At 37.8% G+C, this 13,164-nt stretch overlaps 2 protein-coding genes across 2 annotated transcripts; one reads left to right on the top strand and one right to left on the bottom strand.

The window, feature by feature from the left end:
• The first annotated feature begins 2,691 nt into the window (after window positions 1-2,691).
• Window positions 2,692-5,032, top strand: LOC106307477 (putative lipase YOR059C). Its single transcript, XM_013744447.1, has 10 exons — window positions 2,692-3,122; window positions 3,192-3,259; window positions 3,452-3,522; window positions 3,598-3,813; window positions 3,900-4,063; window positions 4,156-4,211; window positions 4,294-4,346; window positions 4,426-4,555; window positions 4,634-4,731; window positions 4,814-5,032. The coding sequence occupies exons 1-10, from the start codon at window positions 2,899-2,901 to the stop codon at window positions 4,883-4,885; spliced, it is 1,152 nt and encodes a 383-aa protein (XP_013599901.1). The 5' UTR covers window positions 2,692-2,898; the 3' UTR covers window positions 4,886-5,032.
• Window positions 4,940-7,188, bottom strand: LOC106307478 (ergosterol biosynthetic protein 28-like). The gene is made up of 3 exons (XM_013744448.1): window positions 6,962-7,188; window positions 5,333-5,539; window positions 4,940-5,222 (listed from the first exon to the last, which is right to left on the bottom strand). Exons 1-3 carry the CDS (start codon window positions 7,074-7,076, stop codon window positions 5,155-5,157), a joined length of 390 nt encoding a protein of 129 aa, XP_013599902.1. The 5' UTR covers window positions 7,077-7,188; the 3' UTR covers window positions 4,940-5,154.
• Between the last annotated feature and the right edge of the window lie 5,976 nt (window positions 7,189-13,164).

Genomic DNA, 13,164 nt, shown 5'->3' with positions numbered 1-13,164 from the left:
TGAGGTGACTATCAGGTTGCCAAAGTATAGATGTTGGAACTTAGAAGCGAGGTGAAGCAGAGTATGAAGTAGGTGCAAAGTCAAGGTTTAGATTTAGAGGAGTGACAGTCGAATCTAAGCCCTCTCTAACAGTCCTGGAGGGAGGTTAGATCATCTTGTGGGGGGGTAGGAAGCCAAGGCTGGTGTTTAGGACACTTGGTGGGGAAGGCAGATGCCTTGCCGGCCATTGCCGGCGAAACGGTGAGGAAGAATTACAATCAGTGGTATTGCAAATTTTGAAAAGTTTCCCAAAAGGTGAAAGAAACCAAGTTGGTGAAAAAATCAAAGGGAAAGGTGATACGAAAACATTGCCAAAAGGGGAAGCAAACCGGGTAGCTGCAAACCGTGGGTGGTGAAACCAGGTTTACTCAGACTGTCTCAATAAGAGCGCCAGAGAGAGTTTCTCAGCTCACTAGATGGCACACTTTCGGAATGTCTTTTCCCACTTTGGTTATATTCTGGAAATTACAGTTTAAATTAATTTAAAACTATGTTAATTATATAATTTGGTATTTTTTAATAAAACTACCGTCAAATGTATTCTAAATTTGATAATATATCCACAACACAAGTTATCTATACTTAGTGTTTTACTTAAGCATACTAAAATCCAAACTAGCAAAGTTTGGTGAGATTTCTGAAAATGATGTGTGATTTGAAGATGAAAGAATCTGATTATTTAGATAACGTTAACGTGTGAATTTTTTTAAATGATTGTGTGAGCAATTGAAAACATATACATAACTCTTATACAGTTTTTAGCTGTTTTTTGTATAGATTGCTTTTTGTTTCTCTAAGTGTTCGAATGGTAAAAGCAGTTCAAGCGCAGATCATGCAGATCAACTGCAGATCAAAGCAGATCAAATGCAGATCAAACAGCTTATTACATTTATAATAGTCGGGTCAATGATCAAACGAATCTAACCAGATTTTAAATTTTAATTTAATTTTAAATTAAGTAACTATATATATAAGTATAACTATAAATTATTTTGATACAATTTTATATCATTGTTAGAATCTAAAATGATATGAAAATAGAAAAATTAAATGATATAAAATATGACGAAAAACTAATTTATTTAGACATATATTAGAAAGATATGAAATTTTTATGATTTTTAAAGAACTGCAATTTTTAACTTGAATTTAAAATACATGATTTAGATATCGAATCATGTTACAATTTTAACATCTGATTACAGTTTATAATAGAGAAAAGCAATTTAAAAATAGAGTATATATATTTAAATAATAAAAATTACAATAAAATACATAATATATAAATACAATACATAAATAACAATAAATATTGCATTAAAATTATGAAACTGTATTTTTAAAATTAAAATATGAAAATATTAGTAAGTGACCAAATGTGTCTATCTTACATTAATATATATATATATATATATATATATTTAAGTACAATATTTTATATTTACACAATTAATAAACGCACACATCATATAAATAATTTAGATAAATGATCTAACAAAAAAAGTAGACGGTTAAAACTTTTTGTATTGTAAAAGTTGTAAGTTAAATAGAATGAAAATGTGTTTTTTTATATAAAAATATTAAATATATTATTACTTTGTAATAAAATCATTTATTGGTCAAAAGAAAAAAAATGAGTGAACCACCACCAAATGGTAGTAGACAAAACTGCTGTAGGAGATCTGTACTTTTTCAAAAAAAGACAATTAAAATGCAGTTTTCCTGCAACCCATATGATCTTCATCTCTCATGCCCTCCTCATTCGTAGCATAAGAGTAGGAGAATCATTTCATGTTAGTTATAAAATCTTACCAATTGATATTTCAAATATAATACTAACAAAACAACTTAAATTACTATAATAAGTCGCAAAATCCATATAGATATATATTTTTTTCAATCCAGGCAAGATTCCTCTGCGGTAACAGACTTAAATATTTGATAAGAGTGACAGTTGGTTGAAATCTAATATTTTATCCTATGGGATTTTGATTCATGCAAAATATCAGAACTATCAAATTGTATGTAAAGAAGGTGTAAAAAGAATACTAATCATCTCAGGCTCACAGAAGTGGTGATCTCTCAAGTAGTCGAGGCGACAATACATCCAAACAGAACAGTACTCATGACATCCAAACAGAGAGAGTTTTTTTTTTTTTTGAAAGTTTATATCTTGTTGCCTACTTGTTGGTGTTGTGTGTGATTCGGTCCATTCAAAGAGATGGGCCATGGCTGCATAAGTTTCATATAAAAATCTCGGTCCAATACAACTACAAGCCAACTTCGTATTTGTACTTCATTATTTGCGGATTCTATCTTTTCCTTTATATTACCTGCGTTTAAAGTAATGATCATGATTCATGTCTATAAAACTCTAGTGAACGTGCAAGAATGTGCATATAATTTTTTCTTAACGTACCACTTTGCGTTTTAAATAATCAAGGTATACACAATAATGAACTTGTAACATTAATACATAGAAGAAAACTTAACAAACTAATATCTTTCCATATTTACATATAAGTTTTCAAGTTTCTTTCAATTACCATCTATATCAACTTTAGTAAGTAAATAGTATAATTTGTGAAACACTGATAGTTAAAGGTCCTTTTTGCAAATTTTCTTATGTTATTACATGTGTTGTACTTCTAGAAAAAAAATGGTATGTGTAAGAATAGAAAATGTCAATGGCGTTTCAACGATGACAGCTCTCCTGCGGAGACCGTCCTAACGACTGAAACATCTTCTCCAAACATGTCTAAAGTATAAAACCCACGTTTATTAGACCTCGAATTATCCTAAAGTGTCGTCCTTTAGCAAACCCGCATCGAAAGTTTCCATCTTTTTCGTTTACTAACCATGGAGGTGGAAGAAGATAGCAAGATTCATGGGATTGTAGAAGAAGATGGGCATGGTGGAAGTGATCTGACGAAGAAGAAGAAGAAGAAGGAGAAGAAGTATTGGATGGGCTGTCTCAGAGCTGAATCTGACGAGAGTGGTAACGTTGATTTGAGTGTTGAGTTCCCTGGGGAACGCGCTGAGCCTACTCATCTAGTCGTCATGGTCAACGGTCTCATCGGAAGGTTCTTTGTTGTTGTGTGTTTGATTATATTCGATTTCAAGCTGTTCTTGATAATGTTTTGTGTGTGCAGTGCTCAGAACTGGAGATTTGCTGCTAAGCAGATGCTGAAGAAGTATCCTCAGGATCTCATCGTTCACTGTGAGTCCTTTTCTCCCTCCATGATTGATGGAAATGATCTTTGAAGGAAGAAAGAACCATACTTTAGATTCTTAGAGTTTCAGTTCTTGTTTCTCTCAGATCTTTACTGAAGATCCAACTCTAGATCTTGTTACCATAATGAGTATTAGATTTGCGGAGAATGGTTTGTGATGATTTGGAACCTTTTTGCAGGCAGTAGACGCAACCATTCTACACAGACATTTGATGGAGTTGATGTTATGGGTCAAAGATTAGCAGAAGAGGTAGGATTATAGGACTTGTTATCTCTGCTTGAGTCTTGCAGCGGAAGTAAGATTTGTGTTTTCTCTTTCGTTTAGGTTAGGACGGTGATCAAACGTCACCCAAGTCTCCAGAAGATTTCCTTTGTAGGACATTCTTTAGGTGGCTTGATTGCTAGGTATGCCGTTGCCTGTCTTTATGAGCAAGAATCCCCGCAAAACAGTGAGGAACCAAAAGAGAGAATCGCTGGATTGGAGCCTGTGTGTTTTATAACTTCTGCAACGCCGCACCTTGGTTCAAGAGGACATAAGCAGGTGAGTTTAGAGCAGAGTAGATACTATGAAGTAGACTTTGATGTTGAGTTATGAATCATGGAAACTTACAATTTGGTTCGCATTAGGTTCCATTGTTTTCTGGATCTCACACATTGGAGAAGTTAGCTACGCGTATGTCATGGTGTCTTGGTAAAACGGGGAAACATCTTTTTCTAGCTGATGGTGATGATGATGGAAAGCCTCCCTTACTCCTCCGTATGGTTAGCGACCGTAGAAACCTTAGGTTCATGTGAGTGTTCCTCCACCAACTTTGTTATCTTATGGTTGAAACCATTCTCCTATGATATTTACTCATCACATCTCCTCTTCGGTTGTGAACAGTTCTGCTTTGAGATGCTTCAAGCGGCGTATTGCTTATGCAAACACAAGCTTTGACCGTATCCTTTCCTTCCTCAGGCCTCTTATTTTCACTACTTTATTGCAATTCATTTGGAACCTTAACCTCCATTTTGTTGATAGACCTAGTAGGCTGGAGCACATCGTCTATCAGGCGACGCAGCGAGCTTCCTAAGGTAATAAATAACCTTTCAGTGTTTAATATCATACTTGTGTGTTATGCTGAATCAGTTGTCTTACATCTGATCTTCTCAGCTTCAACGCGGTCCAGTCAATGAGAAGTATCCTCACATTGTGAACGTTGAAGGACCAGGTACCTCAAGTAACCATGAGGAAGTTCAATCAGAGACCAATTCAAACGGTTCCAAGAATTTTGATATGGAAGGTTGGCTCGGTGTAAACTCAGACTTCTCATCCTCCTCAGGTTGATTTCTAATCATCATAATACAAAAATCTTTTGCAGAGGAGATGATAAGAGAGCTAACAAAAATGAGCTGGGAAAGAGTTGATGTTAGTTTCAGAGGAACCGTGCAGAGATTTCTCGCTCACAATACCATTCAGGCAAGTGTTCATTATCATCATTATTATCATATGATCATTACAGGTGGTTCATACTCAAATCTGGAAAAAAAAAACATTACAGGTGAAAACGAAGATGATCAATTCAGCTGGAGCAGATGTTATACAACACATGATTGACAATTTTGAGCCATAGTTTATCTGAAGATTGCAGCAGGTCCCTCACAAGGGGAGATATACATACCTCTCTGTAAAACTATAGGAGTAATAAATTTTGTATTCCCATTCTGTAACCACTGATCTTACAATGCAACTTAAACTATAAAAGACTCTTGAAAGGAACAACACTTCAACCTATAAAACAAATCCATGAACTTTATAGTTATTCTCATAGTACCACAAGTCTTCTTAAAGACTCCTTCAAGGATTATAGATGAAATATGAATCAACAGCTTAAAAAGAAGATCAAGCAAGTTTGGAATGCGGTTGGTCAAGGGATCTCCACTCCCAGAGCATCCACGCAATCGATGTGCCTGTTAAAAACAATAAAAGATCATTCACACAATGAATGGCAACGCAGCCTACGTGAACTGATTGAATACAAGAGTGATTTAAATGTATGGTGACTGCTCCCAACCCATACCTGCAAAGAAGGCTACTGTTGAGAGATTCGCGATGGTCATGGTATGGTAGAAGAGGTATTCAGTCAGAAAATGGCCTAAGGCGTAGATAAATGAGAGAAAGGTAGCCAAGTATAGCGGTTTGTTTTCGGGGTTGAATGCACAAAGAAAGCAGAGAGTGCAGGTCAATAGTGTCCATACTCCGAATGTACGTCCATGAACTTCACTCACTGCAAAACAGTTAAAACAGAAGAAAGAACATCCTGAGTAGTGAAGACGGTACTATTATTGTAAAGTGTAAACCAAAAGGAGCCATCACTTGCAGAAACCTAAAAGCTAGAGACTTCAATTTCAACTATGTGATATTTGTCATTCCTGGATATATCTTTTTTTTGTTTCCTATTCACAAATTGTTCATATGATGCAAAGTTGCTACTACCTTTTTGTTATCATAATCAATGAACTAGACATCGGGGACACCACAAGTTACAATTGGAAAAAGAAAAACATCAAGTTGCTTCTGTTCTAATACATCTACATCATCTAATACACTTAACCTGGTCACTGACTTACTTCAACAGTATTGTAAGAAAAATTGCATATCAACAAGAAAAAGGTTATGCATTTGGACTCTGTAAACTGTAATCAAAACCAACCAATTTTAGATCCAAATACTTTCCCCCTTCCTGATTACTAGGGAATAGGGGTCCACTTCCTACAATAAGTTCTTTCACCAACGAATTGTATAAGAGTTATTAAGATTGCATATCTTTCTTAGATATGTTGCTTCGGTCTGCTGTTCTTATGGTACTAGCTAGTCTCTTTCTCCTACATATCATGTATGTTGATTCAATGAACAGGGATCCACTGAGAAAAATGTCAGACCAGAAACAAACATTGTCCTCAATGAAAGTAACTGCCTAGGTTGAACTTAGGGAGATGATGCACAATAGCTAGTCATGTGACTTGTTATTACGAGCGATAAAAGAGTTTTAAAATGCCCAAACATTCACATCATCATGGCTTACCGAAAGTTTAAACAACTACTCGGGGACACAAACAAAAGATAATTTGTAAATTAATAATCTCAAATTGCAAGAAAGACTAATCTTGGAGAGATAAACAAAAAAAAAAGCCATAATGATCAAGAAAAAAAAAATACCAACTAGCTCAACTTTGCAATTAAAGGAACATTAAGAACCAAAAAAATAAGCAACTAGAAAGAGCATGGATATGTTCAAAGAACCAAAGTTCCCTAAACTTTCAAGCTCAGTTCACAAAACCATTGACCTTACAGATTCAATGGACTAGCAAAAAATCAAATATCAAATCCAGGAAGCCCTCAAATTGGATCCATAAATGAAGTCACGGAAAACTAAGAACCTAGTTCCTCTGAACGTGGCATTACCATTTACACAAAACACAGTACATGCACTCTCCATTAGCCACCACTCACCAGTGACCAATGTATGACTAGGAGGATCTCAGAGACTAAGGAAGTCAATTGGATAGAATAATTTTCTCAAGTGTCTATTAGATTTTATTTGTGACATTAACAACGAAAGTAACGAAATTTTAAGCACCAATTAATAGAACAATTGAAAAAATGGATATTAAAAAAAAAAAAAGAGGAAGGAGGAGAAGAACAGAACTGGTGGTCTGAGAGAAGACGGCGAGACGAAGAGCCCAAATGTTGAAGAAACCAAACCAAACCGAAGCTAATCTCAGTGACCCAACCACCATTAGCCAATACCCTAACGCCTTCATCTTCTTCTTCTTCTTCTCTTCCTTCCTATGGCTAGGCTAGCTTCGTTACTTTGTGCTTTGATCTTCAGATGCGCTCCTTTTTTTTTTAACTCCTTTTGCGATGTTGTCATCAGTGATTTTATTAAAATTTTAAATGTTTTATCAAAAAATATTTAAACTTTGTGGTAAGGCTGGGCAAAAAACCCGAAACTGAAGAACCGAACCGAATCCAATCCGAAAAAGTAGTACCGAACCCGAACCGACATTAATAAAATATCCAAATGGGTTCAAAATTTTGGTATTTAGATAACCGAAACCGAACCCGATCCGAACCGAAGTATTATGGATATGGGTATTAGGGGTATTTGAATGTATCTGAAATAGACTTATATACCTAAATATATTAATTATTTTTAGATTTAATATATATTTAAAAACATCCAAGATAGAGGTGTCAACTGGGCGGGCTGACTATGGGCTAGCCCAGTCCAATTCATTTTGGGCGGGCTATGAACGTGCCCAATTAATAAATGGTCTAACTGGACAAAAGACCAATTGGTACATGGTTCAATTGGGCGAAGACCAAATGGACAATGAGTGTCCATGGGCTTCCTAAAACATGTTTTTATGAGTTTAACAAAAGAAAACATAACTTTACAATTTAACCCAAAACAATAGCTTTATCGTTAAAATAAAAAATTCACGATTTTGACGGAAAACATAATTTCACAATTTTGACGGAAAAATGTATTTCATTAATTTGGCGGGAAAATGCAATTTCTCGGTTTTGGCGGGAAAACGCAATTTTTTTGGTTTTGGCGTGAAATACCATTTCTCGGTTTTAGCGGGAAAACACAATTTCTCGATTTTGGCGGGAAAACACAATTTTTCGGTTTTGGCGGGAAAACGCAATTTCTCGATTTTTTGCGGGAAAATGCAATTTCTCGGTTTCTGTGGGAAAGCGTAATTTCTCAGTTTTGGCGGGAAAACGCAATTTCTCGGTTTCAGTGGGAAAACACAATTTTTCGGTTTTGGCGGGAAAACGCAATTTCTCGATTTTTTGCGGGAAAATGCAATTTCTCGATTTTGGCGGGAAAACGCAATTTCTCGGTTTTGGCGGAAAATGCAATTTTTCGGTTTTGGCGGGAAAACGCAATTTCTCGGTTTTGGCGGGAAAAAGCAATTTCTTGGTTTCGGTGGGAAAACGTAATTTCTCAGTTTTGGCGGAAAAACGCAATTTCTTGGTTTTTGCGGGAAAACGCAATTTCTCGGTTTTGGCGGAAAAACGCAATTTTTCGGTTTTGGCGGGAAAACGCAATTTCTCGGTTTTGGCGGGAAAAAGCAATTTCTCGGTTTCGGTGGGAAAAAGCAATTTCTCGGTTTCGGTGGGAAAACGTAATATTCTTGGATTCCAAGATATATAAGATACTTTTAAGTTATCCAAAATACTTAAAAATATATACAAATAGTCAAAAATAAATGTCTAAATAACTAAAGTATACTCAAAACACTAAGAATACTTAAAATATATATCGATTCTCTATTCAAATATTCAAACCAAACTAATTTATATGTTAAGTTTAAGTATTTTGACATATGTTATTCAAATTTATATGTAATATGTTATTTTGTTTATAGCTTTTGAGAAATTTAAAGTATATAATAAATTTTAAAACTTTAAAAATTATTTAAATGGGTTATCCGAACCCGAACCGAACTCGCAAAGATCCGAACCGAACTTGAACCGAATTTTAGAAATATCCGAATGAAGCTGAAATCTTTGACCCCGAAACTCGAATAGACCCGAACCGAATCTGAATGGATACCTGAACGCCTACCCTTCCTCCGTGGGTTCGTGTCTGTTATTATATTTTTAACTTTTTGGTAAATATCGTATGACATACTATATTCTAACTAGAAACATAACACCATTGCAAGATCGTGTTAAGAACGTAATATAAATAAAATAGCAACCACCACTTCAAAGATTCAGTGGGTTAAGTTTTTACTCAATTGAAGTTGCATCCTCTATATATGTTCACGACGTGAGAACTGAGAACTACATATCTCATGCATGCAACTCTCGAGTTATGTTCAGTCTAGAGACTTCACATTGTTCATGTTTCATTTGGAGTCTTGGAGATTAGCTAAAATTTAACTGTTCTAGATGTGTGTTGAAATTTAACCTCTCCCATAAGCTCTCACTGACATGTCCTTCTACATGTGTGTTGAGATTTAACTGTATGTATTCTGTTGGAGTACTTGTAATTTGATATTGCATACATTGGTTTCCACATCCGTATGTATCTCTAAATATTATCGTATAGTCATTTGAGAACACACATGAAAAGCCTTCTTAATTTTAAACCAAAATGACGTGTTCTTGGTTAAACACTTAAACTTCCAACGTGATTAAACTTCCAAGGAAACCGTCCTTTAAAAATCACATCAAACAGTCAGTCACCTTTTACTCAACTCCAAAAGTAAACTCGTTCATGCTATAGCTCACAGTTTTTTGGGGTTGTAGAATAAAGTATAATTGTTTTGGGATTGGGCGAGAGATATGCGTGCACGTTCACGACAAATTAAATTCAGTTAACTATTGGGTATATTAGTTTAAATCGTCTAAGTAGCGTAGGTTAAGCTGAACGAGGATCGTGGATGATAGCTGTATTTTGTTATTTTTCTTCTTCTTTTATTTGAAAATAAACATTTTTAGACTTGAGACATTAAAGATGGTAAAGTCCTCCTCACGTTTATTTCTTTTGTATCAACTGTGCATCACTGGAACTAGACTTGAATGAATAGAGATTTAACGAATTATTACGAAATAAACATGACTTGATCGTAGAAAAGAGGAGGTATTCTCTCTCAGACACCTTTCCCTAGAGAATTAGTTACCCATCAGATCTTTCTCAGAGTTACCTATTACCCGCGAGTTCTTAGATTGTTTATTTCAAATTATTCCCTCTTTTGGGAGTTTCCGTTGGATATTACAGGCCCCTGCCTTTTATACACCGGGTTCTTCCCCCGACCCGTGGTCGGCGGGACCGTTTCTTCCCCTCTGATCTCCGGCGATGGCCCTCAGATCAACAAATAAGCTTCCTCAGCCAGCTCACAACAGTTAAGTCGCCAAGATCCAGATTCCAGCTGTTTGACAGAATCTCAAGTTTTTCGCTACACTCAACCTCTCTTGTTTCCATCAAGAAGAACAGTGTATCTGCTACCCTCTGAAGAAATCTTTAGCTTCTTCTGCCTGCCACAATGCAAAGAAGAATGTCTTATGCGGAGAAAGGGAAAGCCCCTGCTGAGCCCTCTTCCCCTCCACGTACGGCACGAGTCAAAGTCCCAAATTTTGATAGCTCTGAACTCATCAAGAAACATGCTCTCTGGTGGGGAGGATGACAAACCCTAAAGTGCAGCGCATCTGGTCTCTCATTCCTTTCCTTTCTGACCATTGGAAATGTGAATCTCGCCCTATAGGTGCAGACCTATAGGTGCAGACCTAGGCCAAGGTTGCTTCCAGTTCCAATTCGCTTCAGAAAGAGATCTACTAAAAGTCCTCGATCACCAACCATACCACTTCGTCCACTGGATGGTTATAATACAACGCTGGGAACCGACATTGTCCCCAGCTTTCCCCAACCAGATTCCTTTCTGGATTCAAGTTCAAGGCGTTCCCTTGCATCTCTGGTCCACAGAAATACTGGAGCGCATTGCGTATGATATAGGAACTTACGATCTCTCTGAGATTACAAACACCATGACTAGAATGAGAGTTTTCATCAACGGTCTCCAACCCCTTATCAGGAAGTCGACTCTAGAGTTCGATGATGGTCGAGAGCTAGAGGTAAATCTCGTCTACGAGAAGCTACAGAACCACTGCACCACATGCCTTAGCCTCTGCCACGACAAAAATGCATGTCCTTTAAAAGTGTCAGCGCCCGAAAAACCCCTTGAGATACACAATGAGGGACAACCTGCTGAGAAAATCTGCCCTCCTTCTCAAACCGCTCCTAGGGGAGCATCCAACTACTCGAGATCACATCTCCAAAGCTATCACAAGTCTTCCTCTCAAAATACCAGGATCTCAAACTCTGGAAGAGATAACAGATCAGAGCCTGAAAGAAGACACAAATCTTATGAAAGGAGGGCTGAACCGTACAAGGGATACAATCCTCCATCTACGGAGAGAACAATCACTGCAAGGGGGTCCCCTAGAGACAGACCTAGATATGAGCACCGAAGAAGAGAAGAAAGCACTAACACTTACCAATCCAGAGAGTACAGACGCTACGAACAGACAGAGAGCCGTCGGGGGCATCAACGGCCACAACCCTCTAGGTCCTTATGGGTGGAAAAGCCGACCCAAAGAGACTATAACCCCCAACTCTTGGAGAAAACTGAGTCTTCGAGACCTAGCGGACCAACCCTCCAAAACAATAGGGTCCCTTCTCGCTCTATGGACATGCCTGAGGAAGCTATAAGTCAAGCAAGAGATGAAATCAGAGGATATATGGTTCAATACACAAACTGTCAGGACCCTACTGAAAGTGCAGCGCGAAAGGAGAGACTCCGACAGGCGGAGGAGCAGGGGGAAATCAAAGAAGCCGCAGACAGACTTGCCAGAAGCAACATGGTTTCCAATGGCTTGCAAATTACGGAACCATTTCCTGAAGTCTCGCCAGCACGTATTCCTATCGCGCAAAGATTGAGACCTATAAGTGAATCTCAATCTGCATTTGATCGTCTGGGCCCTAGAGGATCACCTCAAGACCAGGACCCTCTACTTCAATCCGCCCAACAACATCAGAAGAGGAGAGTGGGAAAACCTCACCTGAGAAGAACCACACCTCTCTCTTTAACCATGATCAATGCGGGGCTGAGAAAGAGAAAGGTACTGAAAGCTGCAAAAATTTCAAAAGCAATCCCTCGAAATAAGGAGAACAGCATAAGGAATATCCCTCCTAGAGAGGAGAACAAAGGCAAAAATAAGTCAAAGAGGCCTCACGGAAATGGTACAGGTCCCTCAAGCAGACCTACGCACTCTGGACCGTCGAATGCTAGGCTCTCAAGAAGAGCAGCAGGGGGGATTTTCAAAATCCGCCTTGTCCTCTTCCTTAAAAGTGGTGGTTTGGAACTGCCAAGGGATGGGGAACCCTTGGACAGTTCAGAGACTGCGAGAGATCTGTAAACAATATGACCCAGACATCATCTTTCTCTCGAAAACAAAAAATCCCCACCGTGTGGTCTCAAAAAAACTTGAAAATTTGGGCTTCACTAACCTGAAGACTATACCACCACATGGAGTTGCAGGAGGAGGTCTCGCTTTACTATGGAAAGACTGGCTTGATCTAAAAATTGTCTCCTCTTGTAATAGCTATTTTGATACAAAAATCATATATGAAGGAAGCTCTTCTTACGTGACCTTTGTGTATGGTAATACTGATAAAAGAAGAAGAAAACAGACATGGGATTTCCTCACCTCCTTGGCTCTTATTAGAGACTCAGCATGGCTTGTAACGGGAGACTTCAATGATATTACAGGCAACCACGAGAAGGAGGGGGGACCTGAAAGAACTGAAGCTTCCTTCACTGATTTTCGAGAATTCCTATCAGAAGGTGATCTCTACGACCTACAACATAGTGGGGAATGTCTATCATGGAAGGGAAAACGAGGGACACATGAAGTAAAGTGCAGATTGGACAGATCCCTAGCCAACAGTGCATGGGCAGAGACTTACCCCTCAGGTCGTTGCGAATATCTACGCTTTGAAAGCTCTGATCATAGACCCGTCATCACTTACTTCGAACCCCTGCGGATGAAAAAGAAGGGCATCTTCAGATATGATCGCAGTCTAAACAAGAACCTGGAAGTTAGGAAAATTGTAGAAGAAGCTTGGGCCCATAATAGCAGTCTCAAAGTCAAACAGAAGATAGACAAATGCAGAGCTGCTATAATCAAATGGGCAAAACAGCAGAGAGAGGAAAATAGAGCCCACCTGGATCAACTAAAACAGCGAATTGAGGAACAAACTATTTCCTTGCACCCAGACCTCGAGCTCTTGGAGTCTTTGAAGAAAGACCTACTCAAAGCTTACATAACAGA

The sequence above is a fragment of the Brassica oleracea genome, chromosome C8 (genome assembly GCF_000695525.1).
Source record: "Brassica oleracea var. oleracea cultivar TO1000 chromosome C8, BOL, whole genome shotgun sequence".
In the NCBI taxonomy this organism is placed as follows: domain Eukaryota; kingdom Viridiplantae; phylum Streptophyta; class Magnoliopsida; order Brassicales; family Brassicaceae; genus Brassica; species Brassica oleracea.
This window is presented reverse-complemented; position numbering and strand designations above follow the sequence as displayed.